Source organism: Salvia splendens, unplaced genomic scaffold (assembly GCF_004379255.2).
Source record: "Salvia splendens isolate huo1 unplaced genomic scaffold, SspV2 ctg79, whole genome shotgun sequence".
Lineage (NCBI taxonomy): Eukaryota > Viridiplantae > Streptophyta > Magnoliopsida > Lamiales > Lamiaceae > Salvia > Salvia splendens.
The window spans coordinates 1-19,875 of NW_024599466.1; the positions used below are offsets into that span (position 1 = coordinate 1).

At 36.7% G+C, this 19,875-nt stretch overlaps 2 protein-coding genes and 1 pseudogene across 2 annotated transcripts; 1 reads left to right on the forward strand and 2 right to left on the reverse strand.

The window, feature by feature from the left end:
- The first annotated feature begins 176 nt into the window (after positions 1 to 176).
- Positions 177 to 1,539, forward strand: LOC121791357 (annotated as a pseudogene).
- A 3,155-nt stretch (positions 1,540 to 4,694) lies between these two features.
- Positions 4,695 to 6,510, reverse strand: LOC121791358. The gene is made up of 2 exons (XM_042189333.1): positions 6,250 to 6,510; positions 4,695 to 5,425 (listed from the first exon to the last, which is right to left on the reverse strand). The coding sequence occupies exons 1-2, from the start codon at positions 6,296 to 6,298 to the stop codon at positions 4,695 to 4,697; spliced, it is 780 nt and encodes a 259-aa protein (XP_042045267.1). The 5' UTR covers positions 6,299 to 6,510.
- Positions 6,511 to 12,667: 6,157 nt separating this feature from the next.
- On the reverse strand, positions 12,668 to 13,913 carry LOC121791359. Its single transcript, XM_042189334.1, has 3 exons — positions 13,842 to 13,913; positions 13,100 to 13,749; positions 12,668 to 13,058 (listed from the first exon to the last, which is right to left on the reverse strand). The coding sequence occupies exons 1-3, from the start codon at positions 13,911 to 13,913 to the stop codon at positions 12,668 to 12,670; spliced, it is 1,113 nt and encodes a 370-aa protein (XP_042045268.1).
- Between the last annotated feature and the right edge of the window lie 5,962 nt (positions 13,914 to 19,875).

Below are 19,875 nucleotides of genomic sequence, written 5' to 3' on the forward strand. Positions count from 1 at the left end.
ACTGATGTCTTAACATTTTGGTATTGCCGTTATTACAATATGCAAAGCACGCGACATCACATGATTAGTCTTTTGAAATGAAATACTACATGCCTAAAACAATTGCATCAATAGCTTGGAATTTTTCATTTGAGAAATGGCATGTGGTCCTAATGATTTACCTTGTCGTCATGCAGGCATTGCTTCATTCCTCCCACATGTATCATGAAGCAAAGAATTCATTTGCCCATCATGGTATTTAAGGTTTCTTCGGTCGAGGTGGATGTACCAGCAATGCTGGCCCAAAAAGATAAAGCGGTGGGTAACTTGACTAAAGTATTGAGGGTCTCTTTAAGAAGAACAAGTGAACTACGTGAAGGGGTATGGAAAGTTCCTCTCCCCGTCTGAAGTTTCTGTTGATACTATTGATGGTGGCAACACAACTGTGAAAGGAAAGCATATTATAATAGCAACTGGTTCTGATGTGAAAAGTCTCCCAGGGATAACCATTGATGAAGAGAGGATCGTATCATCAACTGGAGCTTTATCCTTGAAGGAGGTTCCTAAGAGACTTATAGTGATAGGGCTGGTTATATTGGTCTTGAAATGGGATCTGTTTGGGGTCGCCTTGGGTCAGAGGTAATTGTAGTTGAATTTGCAGGCGACATTGTTCCAAGCATGGACGGTGAAGTGCGGAAACAATTTCAACGGTCCCTTGAGAAGCAGAAAATGAAATTCATGCTCAAAACCAAGGTCGTGTCTGTTGACACCACAGGAAGTGGTGTCAAGTTGACCCTTGAACCAGCAGCTGGTGGCGAGCAGACCACACTCGAGGCTGATGTTGTTCTGGTTTCTGCTGGAAGAACACCTTTCACTGCTGGACTCCAGTTGGAGAAGATAGGGGTTGAAACTGACAAGATGGGTCGCATCTTGGTCAACGAGCGGTTTGCCAGTAACGTACTAGGAGTATATGCAATTGGTGATGTGATTCCCGGGCCTATGTTGGCTCACAAAGCTGAAGAAGACGGTGTTGCATGTGTAGAGTACATTGCTGGTAAGGAGGGTCACGTGGACTACGACTTGGTCCCAGGAGTTGTGTACACGCACCCTGAGGTGGCATCAGTGGGGAAAACTGAGGAGCAGGTGATAGACCTCGGAGTTGAATATCGTGTGGGGAAGTTTCCTTTGTTGGCAAACAGCAGAGCCAAGGCAATTGAATGACGCAGAGGGACTGGTGAAATAATTGCTGAGAAGGAGAGTGACAAGATCTTGGGAGTCCACATAATGGCGGCCGAATGCTGGGGAGCTAATTCATGAAGCTGCTTTGGCTTTGGGTATGGAGCATCAAGTGAAGACATTGCCCGGACATGCAATGCTCATCCAACAATGAGTGAAGCGTTGAAGGAGGCCGCCATGGCCACTTTCGACAAACCCATTCACATTTAGAAACTCGTCTTATTTTCATAATTAATTCCAAGAGTTGTTGATTGGAGCTATACAACATACTCTCGTGATCAACTTGATAAATGATTGAACTATATTTCCTCAGTTTTCATTTCATTATGATGTAATATATTCACGAGCTGTGTAAATTTTGAGCTTTTTCAGCTCTCAAGGTTTTTTCATTTTCTCAAAACATAAAATTTACTGTTAGTCTTGTTAAAATATGCACATTCAATATATAGAATTCCTATTTGAATATTACAGGTTTGAAGTTAAAGCTACACTAGCTCAACCAGGAAATAAGATTTGTGACATTTGGAACATGTTCCATGGTAGATCAATATCCAAATAAACACTCATATACAAAAAGAACAATCTTGGAAGTTTGAACACATCACAGGGTGGTGTAGAACCAAACTAGGACTTTTGTGGCTTGAAATCAACAACAATGGCCTTCTCAAACAGGGGCAGTAATTTGTTTGCAAACACGAAGGATGATTCGAAGAAATGAGTGAAGCCTTGATGCATGTTCAACAACATATAACCAATGAAGATACTAGTTTTACATAAAAGTTTAAGCAAACGAATTAAACCACAAATTACATCAAACACCGGCATTTTCTTTCATGGTATACGAAAAGCCTACAAAATGTGGCTGGGGAAAAAGAAAATTTTCATCTTTCATTTTCATACATCAGTTCAGCTTAAGCACACCACCATGATTGATTGTTTCTGTAGATGATCTCAGAGAGCAATATACTTACTAGAGTGTCTCCATGTACCAATGTTAAAAGCACTTAAAAGGTAGTTTACTGTTGTGAAGTTCTTCTTCTGCTTCTGCTCCTCCTCCCGACCGGGCAGGTTCAGCATCGCACCGGACTAGGATAGATGGTGCACTGAGTATAAATTAACGATAGAAGAGTAATATAAGTGTTAAAATCTTAGGAGTGAATAGTTTGTTGTTAATTACCCAATTTCGTAGGTATTTATTGCTACTTTCTTTGTTTTCTAGTAGACTAGTACTAGTACTTATTTACTGGAGTTGTAGTCGTAGTTTTAGTTAGTTGAAACTTTGTAATATATAATTTTTACATTCTAGAAAAGAAATTGAAAAATATAGAGTATAAATTTGCTAGTATTTAACCAGAGTCATTATGATTTTGTCCTTTTTTTCTTTTCATATTGTAAAAATGAATACTGTGTGAATTACATAAATAAAAAAGGTAAGAATTAGTTCAAAATTTTATAGGCATATACTAAGAATAAATTGTAGAGTAGTATGAATGTATGATAAAAGTCTTTTTTGTTTATTAACAGATAATGAATATAATTGATAAATAGATAAAATAGGTAGACGATTTATAGTTCTATTCAAAATTCGTCAGGTTATATAAAAGCATTGTATAATGTTAAACAGTTGGCTAGTGACGCCAGTGACGGCGAACGTGGTGCGACACACAACGCGCGCGATTTGGCCCACCCAATGCCACCGCCCCAGGTGGAGCGGCAGAACAAGGCGGAAAAGAACGATTACAGCCGACTCAATGCCATCTCGATAGGTAGTCAGCACAGGAAAACCGGAATCGGACGAGCAAACACTCGTCCCAACAATTGAAGAGGCGTGGAGGAGATGTCGTCGCTGCCCAAGCAGGGATCCGACATGCCCATACACGCCAAACACCACTCACGCACCGCCACGTACGATGTGCCTAAGAAAGTATGCCTCCACCTCGCAGTCGATAATGCATGGCATCTCCGACAGCGGAGCACAAACAAACGACCACAAGCATGCCCCGCTGGACACGGAAGACACCGACATGGAACAAACGAGCGGGGGGCGGCGGGGATGACAACATGTCTCCCGGCTCCCGCCCCTGCACTTCGTCCTCCCAATATATGAAAATGATCCTAGTATTCCTTGCCCACCAGTAAGACGTTAAAAATGTAGGATAAACTTACTTACGATAAACTTACTTCACCATGTGTTAAATCCACAAAGTATGTTTTTGTAATGATAACCTTCACCATGTGATAAACTTACGATAAACAGTTGGCCAGTCTAGCTCAGTTGGTAAAGCGCAAGGTTTATTTATTGGTGGATGTCCCAAAGATAGAAAATGGTAAATGGAGTAATTTTTATTGGTTTATACATGTCCCACAGTGGGCTTTTGTTATTGTAAATGTTTTTTTATTGGTGGATGGCTAGAACCTACTGTAGGCATTTTTTATTTTATTGGTGGATGTCCCAAAAATGGAAAATGATAAATAATTTTTATTGGTCAATGTATCAAAATAGAAAAATGCATCTTTTATTCGCGAACAACTAGTTATTTGTTTTGCAAGATTACTAAAAATGGAAAAAAATACATGTTTTTCATAGGCGGACGTCCAAAACGACAAAATGCATCTCATATTTACGGAAGAAGAAAGCAATGAAAAGTATCAATACAAATCAAACAACACACCCATATTATATATAATATTAATATATATATATATTATATATATATATATTATATATATATATAGAGGATTTGTATTATAGAGGATTAGAGTTTGTATAGTTTGTATTATAGAGGATTTGTATTTGATCATACTCCAGTGCCTATATATATATATTAATTTTAATTAATCAACGGTTAATATATGGGCTGATTTTCGATGTCAACAAATAATACTAATTCTGTCAACAAGGGTGTATATGGAATTTGATTTTTCATTAGTTACAACACTCCCTAATTTCACGCCATACTACTAACAAGATTATTATGTAACAGTTTACGCAAAAGTCAATTATGCGTCCCTAATCTATCTCCAATCTCCCAAACTACTATTATTATCATTTTTGGAAAGAGATTACATTTAGCCAAAAAATTGTATTAACCATTCATCCATGAAATATCAAACTTCTTCTCTGACATAATTCTTCAATAATTCTCTAAATTTCGATATCAAATTTTCAACATATTCTCCTTGGAATAATAATTTCTGTCATACGAAATTTGATCTCTAGTCGGTCTTCTCTCTGGCGTTCTTCTCCGGTGGAATTTTAATCCGACGTAACTCAACGGCCACGTTTGTGCTGAATGGAGATGTCTGACGAAGCTCAAGGTATTTTTCATGCTAATATGCAAAAATAAGGGTATCATAATGATGAAACCAATGACGATTATGTTGGATTTTTTTATGTTCGTTGATGAATGAGGTTGAGCAGTAGTTTACCTTTCAAATTTGGTGATGTCCCTGTGATGAATTTGGTGACGATTTTTTGGTCAAGAAATTTTTGATGCTCGAGTAATTGATGCAGTTTCAATTTGGTGAATATCCACATTTTGCTCAATTTTGAAACGAATATTCAAATTTTTTTCTGAATACAAATCGATGCAGTTACAATTTTGTTTCAAGTTTTTTAAGCTACAATTGTCAACACGTCTACAACAAATGTCAACAAAATGATGCAGTTTCAATTTTTTTTCTAAAACGAATGTCAACAAAGTGGTATGGTTTCTCGGTATATCAACATCCAAGACCTTCGTCTGCATAGAATGTATATCAACATCCTCCTCAAGTGGTATGGTTTCTAGGTATTTGATGCCAGTCATTCGGTCACTTCGATGAAATGTAATCCCCCCATTTGGGAAACCAAAAATAAGCTCAACATCTTTCGCGTCAATCCCTAACTCATCACCATTAGGCAGCTTGAGACTGCACCGTAGGTGGTCAAAATGCTCCAGTAGCCAATAGGCTAATGTTGTTGGAATAGATGCCACATCGTACTCGAGAAGATCACCAAAGCCGAGCTGCCTGACTGCAGCTTTCTGCTTTTCATTGAGAGACTTCAGGATCCGCAAGAAAAAACGCGCTGTTCTCTTGATCCTTAGTTGTGTTCTGTCGGCTTGTATGGGCATGGACTGCACAGATTTTGACTGCTTTCCAACTGTTCTAGTCCGCTTCCCACTTCCCTCACCCTCATCTACAACTTTACCCTTTGATTGATGTTTTCCTGATCAAATACCAAAACATCAATAAATAATGTCAATAAGAAATGTCAGTCACTATACACAGTAAATCGAGCAACGTCGATACGAGCAATTACAAAAGCAAAACAGTACAACACACTAACATGTTGTTTCCACTTCCCAGATAAATTATCACCACGGAATTTTTCTACGCAAATTTCTAACACCTTTTTCAAAAGCGTAAGTATTCCATTTCAGTTACTAAGCAAATTTCATCACCCACAGGCTAAATGTTGGCCTCCCACGTCATATACACACCAAACCAAGCAATATCAGTACGGGCAATAACAAACGCAAAACAAAACAACTCACTACATGTTATTAGCACTTCCCAGATAAATTATCAGCATGCAAATGCAACAGATCAGAGGCTTAGAACAATGTCAACAGCAAATTTCTACACTCATCATCAAAGTGACAGCAAAGATGTCACTTTAATTCTCATATACATTTCAGAATGTCAGAAACACACAACATCAACATCAGATACATTCGAGAATGTCAGCACCCAAATTTCCCAAATGAAATGCACAGTGTCAACAATGATGATGGCCGAAAATTTCAACAAACCAACACCAACAAAATTTCACCATACTACTCCACTATTTGTACAATGTCAACAGATAAATTAGTACACTTTAAGCAGCATAAAGAAACACCCAAGAATCACCAACTTGGCGACACCAAAGAAATAGCCAGAAATTTCACCAAAATTTCAACAACTAGGGTTTTGTTGCTGGAAAGCTCACCAAAAAAACCAACAACAATGGAAATCTCAACAACTAGGGGTTTTCGCCGGAAATCTCACCTTCAGATGACTGCACCGAAGCTTTCCCACTTTGTCGCACATAACTCATGAAGCCGCCGACGAGGATTCGCTGACGCCGTCGCTGCAGAGGATCACCGTCGATTAACTATGGAGGAATTGCAAAAGAAGAAAACGTGGAATGAGGGGGAAGAAGAGAGATGAAACGAGGGGATATGAAACGTGAATAGTGGGGAGACGCAGTTATCGGGATTACATAATCTCTCACCATAATTAATAGTTTCAACTGATTAATTTTGTCTCAAATATACCCTTTGTGTTAATTATGGAGCCTAAAATATCTCCTACCATGTTTAGGATTTGTTTCCTTGAAGTATATTTCCTTGTGATAGATTTATTCCTTAAAAGATATTTCCTTATGGAATATGTTTCCTAGTTTGACTAGAATTAGGGCTCTCTAGTTACTTATAAATAGAGGTGCTCCCTCATTGTTAAATCATCCTGAAATTATATAGTGAAATCCCTGGCTTGGCATCGCCCCCAGACGTAGATACACATTGTATCGAACTGGGTAAACAACTTCTTGTGTTCATTCTCTTTCATATTCGTGATTGCCTGTGTTTATTTCCCAACAACTGGTATCAGAGCCTAGGGTTTAAGAGGCAGAAATCACGATGGGGATCGACGAGAAAATTGCTGTAGAGAAGTTCGATGGATCTGATTTCGGATTTTGGAAGATGCAGATTGAGGATTACCTGTACGGTAAAGATCTCTGGAAGCCTTTAAAAACCAAACCAAAAAGATGGAACATGAGGAGTGGGAGCTGCTGGACAGAAAAGCGATGAGCGCGATTAGGCTATCGTTGTCCAAGGATGTGGCTTATCACACGACTGCAGCAAAGTCGACAAAGGAGATGATAAAGATCTTGGAGGACATGTATCAGAAACCATCAACGGCAAACAAGGTACATCTGATTAGACGATTGTTTAATTTTAGAATGCAAGAGGGAAAGCTGGTGCAACAACATCTCAACGAGTTCAACATGATTACTTCGCAACTGAACTCGGTTAATATAAAATTCGATGATGAAATTCGTGCCCTGATTTTGCTATCGTCTCTGCCTGAGAGTTGGGCTGGCACAGTGACAGCAGTTACTGCTGCAGAGACAAAACTAACAGTTGACAGAGTAAGAGATCTGATGATTGGTGAGGAAGTCCACCGGAGAGAATCAAGATCTTCTACTTCGGGAGCAGCACTGAATACAGAACAGAGAGGTAGATCGAAGGGAAAGCAAAATCGTGGAAGATCAAATTCCAGAGGAATGAGTCAATCCAAGAAGGATTTGGATAAAGTTAAATGCTGGAATTGTGATGAGTTTGGGCATTTTAGAAATCAATGTGAGGCACCGAAGAAGTATAAGAATAAGGATCAGAAGGACAAGAAGACAGCAAACGCTACCATGTCTGATGACGATGGCGAGGCGTTGGTCTTGAGCGTCAGTAGTCCGATGGAATCGTGGGTATTGGATTCTGGGGCGTCGTTTCACTCCTGCAGCAATGTGGAGATAATGGAAGACTACGTTTCTGGCGATTTTGGGAAGGTACATCTGGCTGATGACGAGCCTTTAGATATCGTGGGAAAGGGAAACGTGAAGGTAGTGACGTCCAATGGATCCGTAATAAAACTGAATGGAGTCAGACACATTCCTGGATTGCAGAGAAGTTTGATTTCGATTGGGCAGCTTGATGCAGAAGGGTACACCGTGACGTTTGGCTGCAACAATTGGAAGATTACCAAGGGAGCTATGATAGTAGCTCGAGGTAAGAAGGAGGGTACGTTGTATACCACAACTAACTCCAAAGATTGCATTGATATTGCAAGTGAGGCAAATAATGCAGATTTGTGGCACTGTCGTCTTGGCCACATGAGCGAGAAAGGGATGAAGATAATGTGCTCAAGAGGTTTACTGCCTGGCTTGAAAACTGTTGAAGTTGGCCTGTGCGAGGATTGCGTGTTTGGGAAACAGAAAAGGGTGAGTTTCTCAAGAGGAGGCAGAAAATTGAAGACACAGAAGTTGGAGATGGTCCACACTGATCTATGGGGACCAGCACCTGTGAAGTCCCTAGGAGGCTCTGAATATTATATGACTTTCATCGACGACTCTACTCGAAAGCTATGGGTTTATTTTCTGAAGAGTAAATCCGATGCGTTTGACGCTTTCAGGAATGGAAAGCCCTTGTTGAAACTGAAACCGGGATGAAGGTGAAGTGTCTAAGATCCGATAATGGAGGAGAATATGAACTTGCAAAGTTCAAGGAATTCTGCGCCGAGAATGGAATCCGCATGGAGAAAACTGTGAAAGGAACTCCACAGCAGAATGGAATTGCAGAGCGCATGAACAGAACGTTGAATGAGCGAGCAAGATGCATGAGGTTGAAAAGTGGATTGCCAAAGAGTTTTTGGGCAGATGCAGTCAACACAGCTGCATTCCTAATTAATAGAGGTCCATCAGTTCCCTTGGAGTTTCGGATACCCGAGGAGGTTTGGACAGGAAAAGAGGTAAATCTATCTTTCCTACGCATCTTTGGTTGTGTTGCTTATGCTCATGTTAGTTTCGTTGAGAGAGGTAAGTTGGATGTTAAATCTATTAAGTGTACGTTCATTGGTTATGGAGGCGATGAGTTCGGTTATAGACTCTGGGATGAGCAGAACCGTAAGGTTATTCGCAGTAGAGATGTCATCTTCAATGAACAGGTATTGTACAAGGATAGATTGGAGGCGTCAAGTCCCAGCAGTTCTGAGCCACAAGTGGTCGAGCTAGACATCTCAAACTCGAGTGGGAGCAAGGAGAGTCAGAATGCTGAAGAGGTGCTTGAAGAAGAACCAAACACTCCACCACCGACTATTCCGCTGCCTAAATCGACTAGAGAGCGACGTGCACCTGATAGGTACTCGCCCTCTAATTTCTATTTGTTACTTACTGATGGTGGTGAGCCCGAGTGTTATGCAGAGGCAGGAGAAGGCCCTGATAAACGAAGGTGGAAAATTGCCATGGATGACGAGTTTGCCTCTCTTCTCCTAAATGGCACATGGGAGCTTGTGGAACTTCCTAAAGGGAAAAAGGCATTGCATTGCAAGTGGGTCTATCGAATCAAAGGTGAAGCTGATGGTAGCAAGCGCTACAAGGCTAGGCTGGTTGTCAAGGGATTTGAGCAACGATACGGTATTGATTATACAGATGTGTTCACTCCTGTTGTGAAACTAACTACTATTCGTTTAGTGTTGAGTATGGTAGTTGCAGAAAATCTATTGTTACATCAGATGGATGTAAAGACGGCATTCCTTCATGGTGATTTGGAGGATGAGTTGTACATGACACAGCCTGAATGATTCATAGTAAAAGGAATGGAAAACCTTGTATGCAAGTTGAAGAAGAGCTTGCATGGTTTAAAGCAAGCTCCAAAGCAGTGGTACAAGAAGTTTGATGGATTCATGATGGAGATTGGCTATAAAAGATGCTACGCTGACCATTATTGTTTGTACAAGAGGTTTGACAAGAGATATCTTATTCTGTTATTATATGTTGATGATATGTTGATCGCAGGAGGTGATCAAAAGGAGATGGATAAGTTGAAAAGGCAATTGTCTGAACGATTCTCCATGAAAGATCTTGGAGAGGCTAATCAAATTTTGGGCATGAGAATCGAGCGTGACAAGGCGGCAGGAAAATTGTATCTTTCGCAAGCTGCTTACATTGGTAAGGTTTTGGAAAGATTCAACATGGATAATTCGAAGCCAGTAAGTGTGCCTTTGGGCAGTCACTTTAAGCTGTCGAAGAAGGAGTCGCCGAGTACAAAAGAAGAACGTGCTGAAATGAAGAAACTCCTTATGCTTCAGCAATTGGCAGTATTATGTATGCAATGGTGTGTACGAGGCCTGATATTGCACAAGCAGTGGGAGTAGTGAGCCGGTTCATGGGTGATCCGGGCAAGCAACATTGGGAAGCAGTTAAATGGATCCTTCGATACTTGAGAGGTACTACAGAAAGCGTCTTATGTTTCAATGGCAAGAATGTCGAGCTGGCAGGTTATGTGGATGCAGACTTAGGCGTCCAATGATCTTGATGGGAGAAGAAGCACAACCGGGTATGTATTTACTTATGGTGGTACTGCTATTTCATGGACTTCTAAGTTGCAGAAGACTGTTGCTTTGTCTACTACGGAGGCTGAATATGTAGCTGCGACAGAGGCAAGCAAGGAGATGGTGTGGTTGCAGAGTTTCTTAGATGAACTTGGGAAGGAGAACAAGAGTAGCATACTCTACAGTGATAGTCAGAGTGCTATTTTCTTGGCGAAGAATCCAGCGTTTCATTCTAGGACAAAGCATGTGGAGTTGAAATATCATTACATCCGACACCTAGTGGAGATGAAAATCCTGCAACTTGTGAAGATACTTGGAAGTGAGAATCCTGCAGACATGTTTACTAAGGTGGTGACCTTAGAGAAATTGAAGCTATGCATAGCTTCATTGGCCTTGGAACTTGAAGAGAAGGTTAGGCGATGCTAAGCGGATGAAGGGATGAGATCACGAGGAAATGGTTGTTTAGGAGTTGTTAGTCTCCAAGTGGGAGATTGTTAATTATGGAGCCTAAAATATCTCCTACCATGTTTAGGATTTGTTTCCTTGAAGTATATTTCTTGTGATAGATTTATTCCTTAAAGATATTTCCTTATGGATATGTTTCCTAGTTTGACTAGAATTAGGGCTCTCTAGTTACTTATAAATAGAGGTGCTCCCTCATTGTTAAATCATCATGAAATTATATAGTGAAATCCCTGGCTTGGCATCGCCCCCAGACGTAGATACACATTGTATCGAACTGGGTAAACAACTTCTTGTGTTCATTCTCTTTCATATTCGTGATGCCTGTGTTTATTTCCCAACACTTTGTTGACAGATTCATAGGGAATATTGACATCTCAAATCTAACATATATTAACCGTTGATTAATTACAATTATTTGGTAGGATTAAAGTTTGTATAGTTTGTATTATAGAGGGTTTGTAGATTATCATGACCCGGTAGACACTTCCTATATATTTAGATTTTTCTATATAAAAGTAGATATTTTATACTATAATAATTCTATATCTAAATAATTCTACTATAAATTATCTAGAAATTCTACTGCATGACATATAGACATACATAATACTTCGATATTTCTACTATATTTTATTTTATTTTAAGAGGATAATCTGATTGGGTGTTAGGTAAACCCGATCAATATCTAATTTATTGTTTAGGATGTTTTTTTTTTCTCAAAATTAGGTGTAGTGTCTCCATCAAAATCTTTTCCACTCTCTACTCCCTAGTAGGTCTCTACTTCTTGATTAGTCACAAGACTCCTTGACAATTCAATCGGCATAACAACATCTCCCTTCAATAAAACCCCAATTTGGAAACTCATGCTCGCAACCATCTTTCAAACTGTATTCTCTTGTTCTATTTTTTATGTTCGTTTATTGTATTATTCGATTCTTTAAATTGCTACTTAATATAAATTGGATATGTTAGTTTCATGTTATAAAATGGTTAAATAATTAGCATAAAATAATAAAAAGAAATTAATGCATTTTTTTCTCATAAATGAAGTTACATTTTTTTTTTGGAAAAGCTAAACACTAATTACTAATAAACATAACCATCATTTTCTCTCTCCTCATGATTACTCTATATAATTTTTTTCATTTATACATTCAACTACTTTGTTCTCTCTATTTAACATATAAAATAACATCATCTAAAGATTCTAAACATTCGATCCATCACCCAAATATGACAACACTACTGAATGGACGGAGTACTAATAAGTTACAGAACAAACTTTCCACTTACGTATTTTATTATCCTTGTAAACGACTTTTAACTGCAACATAATTAGAATAAAATAATTTAATACATTCTACTTTAAAAAAGAAGATAATTTTAACTTTGGAGAATTTAATATTTTATCCATTCTCTATTCTCAGTTATAAACTTATTAGTAAGATATGGACACAGTCAATTCACACATAGGTACACCGTCGGTATTCGGAGACTCGATTAATCGGTTTAAGATACTTCGTGTCCGGCATTTGATTACTCGAAATATGCATCGGATCGGCTATCGAATATGCACTTTAGATGATTTTTGAATTTGAATATCTGATTCAATTGGTGGAGTCAGTATCACAATCATCGATCACAAAACAAAGAATAATCATGTAAATCAAGATTTCATTGTAGCCCTAATAAAAGTATCCCAAGACATAATTAATTTGACACAAAATTATACAAATGGGCCAATTATGGCAGCCATATACTATTATATTAAAACAAGAAAAAAAACTAGGTTATAAGTACATATATATATATATCTACATGCAAAAATCACACAAACAATTGCTTACTTACTTCTTCAATCAGTTTGGATGATTTCTTCTGCGATATCCTTCAAATGTACATGTTCTTCTTCCTCTTCCTCTTCCTCGTCCTCCTCCTCTTCCGTCCCGTCTTCCTTCTTCTCCCTTTCGAGCGCCTCCTTATACGTGCTCAGCTCCTCCTGCGTCTCGTCTTCCTTCTTCACCTTCTCGAGTGCTTCTTTATACGTGCTCGGCTCGTCTTGCTTCTCGTCTTCCTTCTTCTCCTTCTCGAGCACCTCCTTGTAGCTGCTGCATCCCAGCGTCTGGTTGAACGGGTGATTCTCGTCCTGCGACGAGCAATCGGAGACCGGAGAAGTGTTCGCCGACTGGTAGGATGAGTACATCGGCGAATCCCCTGCGCTCAGCGGCTCCTCCAGCGCCTTTATCCTGCTCTTCCACGATTGCAGCCTCTTCACCGACAAACGCACCACCTCGCCGCCGTTTGCCTCTTCGAATTGCACCGATTTCGCGGCGGCGCGTGGTGGTTCCTCGCTGCGTCGGCGTAGGAGTACGGCTTCTCGAACTGCACCGATTTCGTGTGCTCCGTAGATTTGTCATGCGATTTGCAGTTGAGGTCGACGGGGATCTCCTTCTCCCTCGCGGATTTAGATCCGAGGCGGATGAGGATCGAGAGGAGGAAAGTGATCCATGAGATGAGGAGCATGATCGCCCAATCGAGGAGCGGGAAGCGGATCGGGAATTTCCTCACCGCTTCGTCGATTTGCTCCGGCAGAGCCTCCGCGCGGCGGACGATGCCGTCGATTCCGTTGAAGAGCGGAGTGGATTGGGGGAAATTCGCCTCGATTTTGCCCTCGATTGAGAGGATTTGGTCGTCGATGGCGATTACCAGGCCGGAGCATCGAATCGCGGTGTCGTGGACGAAGGACGGGCAGAAGGCGTTGAAGGTCGAGATCGTCCTCTTCGCCATGGATCCGAGCGGCGCGTCGAGATCCTGCGCCTTCGCGGCGGCTCTGCGCGCGATGGAGAGGCACGAGGCTCCGCACGTGTGCAGCGGGCGGCGGCGTGCGGATTTTTTGGCGGTGGCTCCTCCTCTTCCTCCTTCGTGGGGAATCCGTGGCTGCAAAACGTTGATGTTTGATGAATCGAGTCGAAAAGCAGAAGAAACTGCAAACAATGTGAGATTGAAATGGGAGAAGAAGAAAATCGTACCGACGTTAGAGAGGAAGCCGCGGAGTGTAGAATGTTTGCAGGAAGACTCCAAACGAGACTGACAACCCCCATTTTCGTGAGTAATTTTGAAGAAAATTGGGAGAAAAAAGAAAAAAAAAGGCGCCAAAATTGAATGATATAAAGCACGTGATTTTAAAATTCGTTAATTCAGGAATATAATTGGTCGTTATTCACTTTGGCCGTTTTGTTGTAACTGAAACCATATAACTAATTTTCTATTATTATCCTTTTTGATATATATATAATCTCTCTCTATTACTACTACTACATAATACTCCACTATTAATGAGGTGAAGTTCACGTGCTTAAATTAGCATACACTCAAAATATTTTATCCCAATTCTTTCAATGTATACGTACTTAAATTATGCAAACAATAGTCTTGTTTTTCAATTTATTTGTACATCAAAATTATTCATTTTCTATTTTCTTATTCCCCTACTAAATTCTCCATCCAGAATATATATTTCCTTCGTTTAAAACAATAATGTTGGCAGTTAATTATATGCGTTTATATGTGAAATTGGTAAATAAGGTATTCATAGAAATTGGTTAGAATATTACTAAGGCATCCACATCCCATACTGAAGGTAAATATTTAATCTTAAGCACTTGGTTGCTCAAATGCTTATCAACATTATTTGCACAAAATAACTTAAATCACAAGGACAGAACACTATTCACATTTATTATTATATTCTTGTTTTTTTATTATATATTAAATACTCCATCCATTTCCGAATAGGAGTTTCATTTTTTTTCGGACACGAATTTTAAGAAATGTTAAAAAAAATTGATGGAAGAAAGTAAATATGGGTTCCATTTATATAGAAGTATTTGTATCTGTTTACTCTAACCTTCATTTCAATGCAAAATTATTGGCGGCCAACGTTTAATGACTTTTGCTTCAATAGTAGACTATGCAACTACTTTTATGAGACTATTCATATGTATTTTGTGCAACTTGATAGCCTTTTTCCACGTCATTTTTAATGCATTTCAGTATCTAAAAAATCACATCAACGGTAAGCATTGCTATCGTGTAATAGTACTAATTTTGCATTATTAATTTGATTTTATATATTTAGTTTGATATTAATAACTTAAAACATATAATTGATATTATTTTACAAATTACATCAAATCAAAGCCTAAGTTTATTATTTTTTTTAACTAAGTTGTAGAAATTGCACGTTTTCATATTTATTGTCTTTCCTCACATAAACCAAGAAGAAAATGATAACTAAGAAGAAAATCTTATATCCTACTACTTATTATTATATAAAATGAATTATGTTATCTTCAAATCAATAATCATTGCCGTCCTTTTTCTGATATATAAATCACCGGCTTTATTTAAAAATTTCATGTATTAATAATTGAACAGACATAGAGATATTGCTCGTACCAACTAGCAAGGTATATCTAATATAAAAAAAAATAAGTACTACAATAAGATTGCTTATAGTAGTATTTATTTATTTATTTACAAATTTTGTCATTGTGTTATTTGTGTCTACCCTAGTTAAATAATTAATGTAATGATATTTAATAGTCGTGGAATCTTATCTAGAGATACGTTATTATATTTCATTATAATGAACTGTCAGCAGCTTGGGACCCATTTTTGCCAACTATAATCAATGATTATTTAGTTATGATAAGAGACAGTATAATTAATCTCAACAATACATTTATAAATACGACAAGACCGTATAATAAATTTCAATAATAATACATTGATATCCTCGTTTTAAATCTAGGTAACACATTTCATGTATAGGGTATTTGATTCATCAAATCTCATCACGTTGATATTATACGATGGTTTGGATACTAAAATTTACTACTACTTTATATTATCTTATGATTACAGTCACACGCATTCATTTGCTTCAAATTGTATTTAGTGGTCCATCGATAATGTCAATTTAGGGAAATTTTCGAAAAAATTTAAAAGTTTTGTTCAATTCTGATCTACTCTGTTATTTTGAAAATTATAGAAATTACGAAGATTGGATTTATTTCAATGATCCTATGGTGAAAAGGTAGGTGATATGTCAACGGAAAAATTGTGCGTGGACGTCATCGCTGATGAATTAGTCAATCTTATCAATTCATAAGAAAATGAAACCGTTTGACGACCAGAATTTTTTAAGAATAAAATTAAAATGTTATGATTTTTCTGAATGCTTTTTGAAATTACAAGACAGAATTTGACTTAAAACTTTTTTGGCAATTTGCGCTTTATATTATAATAATCAATAATATAGGTGTCGTTCGGTTGTCATGACTAATATCATGAGACTATTCATCTAGGATTAAGTTATGAGATTATTTTAGAGACTTTTCATCTAGGATTAAGTTGTGAGATTATTTTAGTTGGAGGGGGAGGCTATGACTAATTATCATGAGACTATCCATCTAGGATTAAGTTGAAGGGTTCAATCTTATGAACCAAACATGATACATATTTAATCATGAGATTTAATTTTGCCAACCGAATACCCCATAGTAAATGCTTTAAAACAATTGGGGCCGACTAATTGTTTTCATTTTAGTGTATTATACTGTATGTTTTTATCCAAAGTTCATATATACGCTCCAAACAATAATCGATAAAATAAAACAGAGATTTGTGATTTTGCTCTTGCTCTTGGTATTAATTTTCTTGTGATATGGTGTTGGCAATGTTATTTTTGGGTTTTAGAGCCATCATTGGTTTGCGTGCTTTTCTCATACTATAAAAAAATCAAAATCTCTTTTTTTTGCTGTGAGAATTGTTACTCTAAAGACACGATTATTTCATGATTAACTAGAAATTACGATAACCTTATTTAATTAAAACGAGAGAGTTATCTTCAACTTCAAATCTTGGCATTATATAATTAAAATAAGAGTAAACTACATAAATGATACTTGATCTTTAACTTTCGTACATAAATGATACCTGATTTTTATTTTATATCGTTTTTTATACATCATGACAAAAATAACCATGGGTATCAAGCATGAGATTTTTTTGCTATGGAGGATATTTTTGGAAATTTCAATTAAATAGTAGTACCAAAGATGTGATTTTTTTTTCTTTCTTTCTTATTTTTTTTCTTCTTTAGTTTCTTCTTCTTTTTCTTCTTCATTTTCTTCTTTCTTTTTAATATTTTATCTTCATTTGTTCTTTCTTTATTCTCCTTAGTTTATGTTTCCTCTTTTTTCTTTTCTCATCTTTCTTTATAGTGTTTTATACATATATCTAATTGTATTCATAATATAAATCAAGAACAAAACACCTAATTAAATTAATTATTTAAAGTAATTAAATCAATTAAATATTTTTTATTAAATTATTTTATACTCATTTTAGGGTTGAAACACCTAACTAAAAATATTCAACTCTTTATATCATTACGAATACAATTCACAATTTTAAATTTTTATTAAGATTATATTGATTAGTTATTAATTTAATATAAATAATAATTGTTATTATTATATAATATTATATGATTCATAATTTAAATAATTATACAATAATTATTTATTAATTACTACTAGTGTTTATATTGTAACAATAATATTATTATAATAATTAATATAATTATAACTATAATTATATTTAAGTATATTGAATAATATTAAAAATAAATTAATTATTAATTTATAAACATTAAAATAATAATATTAATATTAATTAATAATAATAGTATAAAGAGTGAGGAGAATGAAAGAAGATATTATAATATTATCATTTTTGGTACTAGTTTTGTTTATGCCCAAAATATCTTGCATGACACAAATGGAAAAATGCATTTGCTTAGAGGGCATTTTGGGGTGAAAATCTTATCAGATACTAAAAATGTGATTAATAGGTACTAAAAACGATATAAAATAAAGATTATGTACCATTTATGTGCGAAAGTGAAAGATCAAGTAACATTTATATAGTTCACACTTAAAATAAATATAGCTGATTGAACACAGTTGGGTGAGATCATGCATTAATAATTTTTGATATTGTTAATGTGTCAGTATTATAATATCATTTGCTAAAGTTCAACTCTTGTCATTTCATTTATTTATACTTTGGAAACATATTATAAAAGTGATGAAGAAAAGTAGCTAGAAAAACCTAAAATATTCTAATTGTCACGACCTGTGATTAATTAGTGTAACACGTGAAACTTGAAATTATGAAATATATTATATTTATATACTATTAGAAGTTTGTGGGAGTGATGCAATGTTGTGACATTAGACTTTAGTGCATTAGTGTGAGCTTTGATAAGTCGTTGAATGCATCTATCCATTGTACTAATTAGACTTTATCGCGTTAGTGCGATATGTACGAAAAGTTGAAATCAATGAGATATTTTTATTTCAGTATTATCGAGTATCCATTGTACTAATTAGACTTTATCGCGTTAGTGCGTTATGTACGAAATGTTGAAATCAATGAGATATTTTTATTTCAATAGTATTATCGAGTAGCATGAGATTCGTTCAGAGCATTCACAATTATTATAGCCCAGCAATAGCCCAGTCATAGTGCAGCCACAAACTCCTCCTGCCACATCATCAATACTAAAAATCCTCCTGCCACATCAGAAATAGCCCAGTCATAGCCTAGCCATATCATAAATAGCCCAGCCACATCAATAGCCACATCACTAATAACACAATATACGGAATTTAATTTACGAGACATATACGAGAAACATTAATAATACTATTTTAATTTTTAAAAAAAAGTACAATAAATTAAAAAAAGGACAAAATTTTTTAAAAAGTACATTAATAAAAAAAATTACATTCATAATCGAAAAAGTAGAGAACCGCTCGTCCCTGAACTAGGCTCGTTGTTCAGATCCATTTCTCGGTGTTGATCTTGTGCAGAAATTAAGATAGAGAGAGTACTCGTTAATACAAGTAGTGTTTCGAAAATTAAAAAAAAAAAAACCGCTGGGCTATGCGCTGGGCGATCCGGGCGCTGCAATGGCGCGAGCGGATTGCCCAGCGCATAGCCCAGCGGTTTTTGACCGCCTAGCGCTAGGCGAAATTCATTTCCGAAAAATCGCTCGGCGGTTTTCGGCTTCTGCAATGGTTCGCCTAGCGCCGGCGCTCGGCTAGGCGGTGCGCTAGGCGCCATTGTGGATGCTCTCAATAATTCATCTTGAGTTAAATGGTTTAATCTCTGTCTTTAGATATGGAGTTGAATCTCCTGCTGTGCTCCAACCATAGCAGGGGCCAGTGGCGGCTGTGCAGACACAAACATATATTTTATTAATTTTTTTAAAAAAGAAAATAAAATTTAATATTAAAATATTGTGGTGGGTGAGGCACAACAGCCTGTGCTGTGGTTGGAGCACAACGGGGGATCCAACTCCTTTAGATATAAAGAACAAACTTAATTCTTTGGTTAATTGTGACAACTGACCCAGACAACTAATCCAACGATAAATATTCTTGGTTTAACGATAAAAAAAGATATTTGCATAGCTATTTAAAGATATTTATTCCCCTTATTTCATCCCTAAATTTAGTTGGAAATATGAATAAAATGAATTTCAAATAGCTGAAAATTTTGCTAAACAAAAATGGTGCCATTTATTGAATTAACTTTATGAGCCAAAAATTTAGCATTAGTATTTGTATGACCCAACAACCACATGCACCTATTTGTCTAATCCCTTTCTCATATTTTCTTTCTTGTTATACGCACTATCATAAACGTATCTATATCTTCACATCATAAATTACAAAAAAACACCCATGTTCGAAATTAAACTCAAATTTACTAGTTAAATTTCTAATTTTACAAATTCAATACTAGTAGTATGATCTAAGTAATCAAAGCAATTGTAAATATGAATGTTAACATCGTACTCTCTAGTAATTAATGTTTGTCGGTATCTAATCTTGCTGCAACCTGTCCATAACCACACAATCACACCAAATTGAAATAAAAATGACTCCCAAACTCAAACAAATAAAATATGACTAATGAAAACAACAG

What these genes read in the sequence shown, in the direction of transcription:
- LOC121791359 (XM_042189334.1), bottom strand. Translation starts at nt 13,913, where the DNA reads ATGGGGGTTGTCAGTCTCGTTTGGAGTCTTCCTGCAAACATTCTACAC. An exon ending in CGGCTTCCTCTCTAACGTCG is followed by an intron (nt 13,750 to 13,841) that starts GTACGATTTTCT and finishes AACGTTTTGCAG; the next exon opens with CCACGGATTCCCCACGAAGG. An exon ending in AGGCAAACGGCGGCGAGGTG is followed by an intron (nt 13,059 to 13,099) that starts GTGCGTTTGTCG and finishes GTGGAAGAGCAG; the next exon opens with GATAAAGGCGCTGGAGGAGC.
- LOC121791358 (XM_042189333.1), bottom strand. Translation starts at nt 6,298, where the DNA reads ATGAGTTATGTGCGACAAAGTGGGAAAGCTTCGGTGCAGTCATCTGAA. An exon ending in TTCGGTGCAGTCATCTGAAG is followed by an intron (nt 5,426 to 6,249) that starts GTGAGATTTCCG and finishes GTATTTGATCAG; the next exon opens with GAAAACATCAATCAAAGGGT.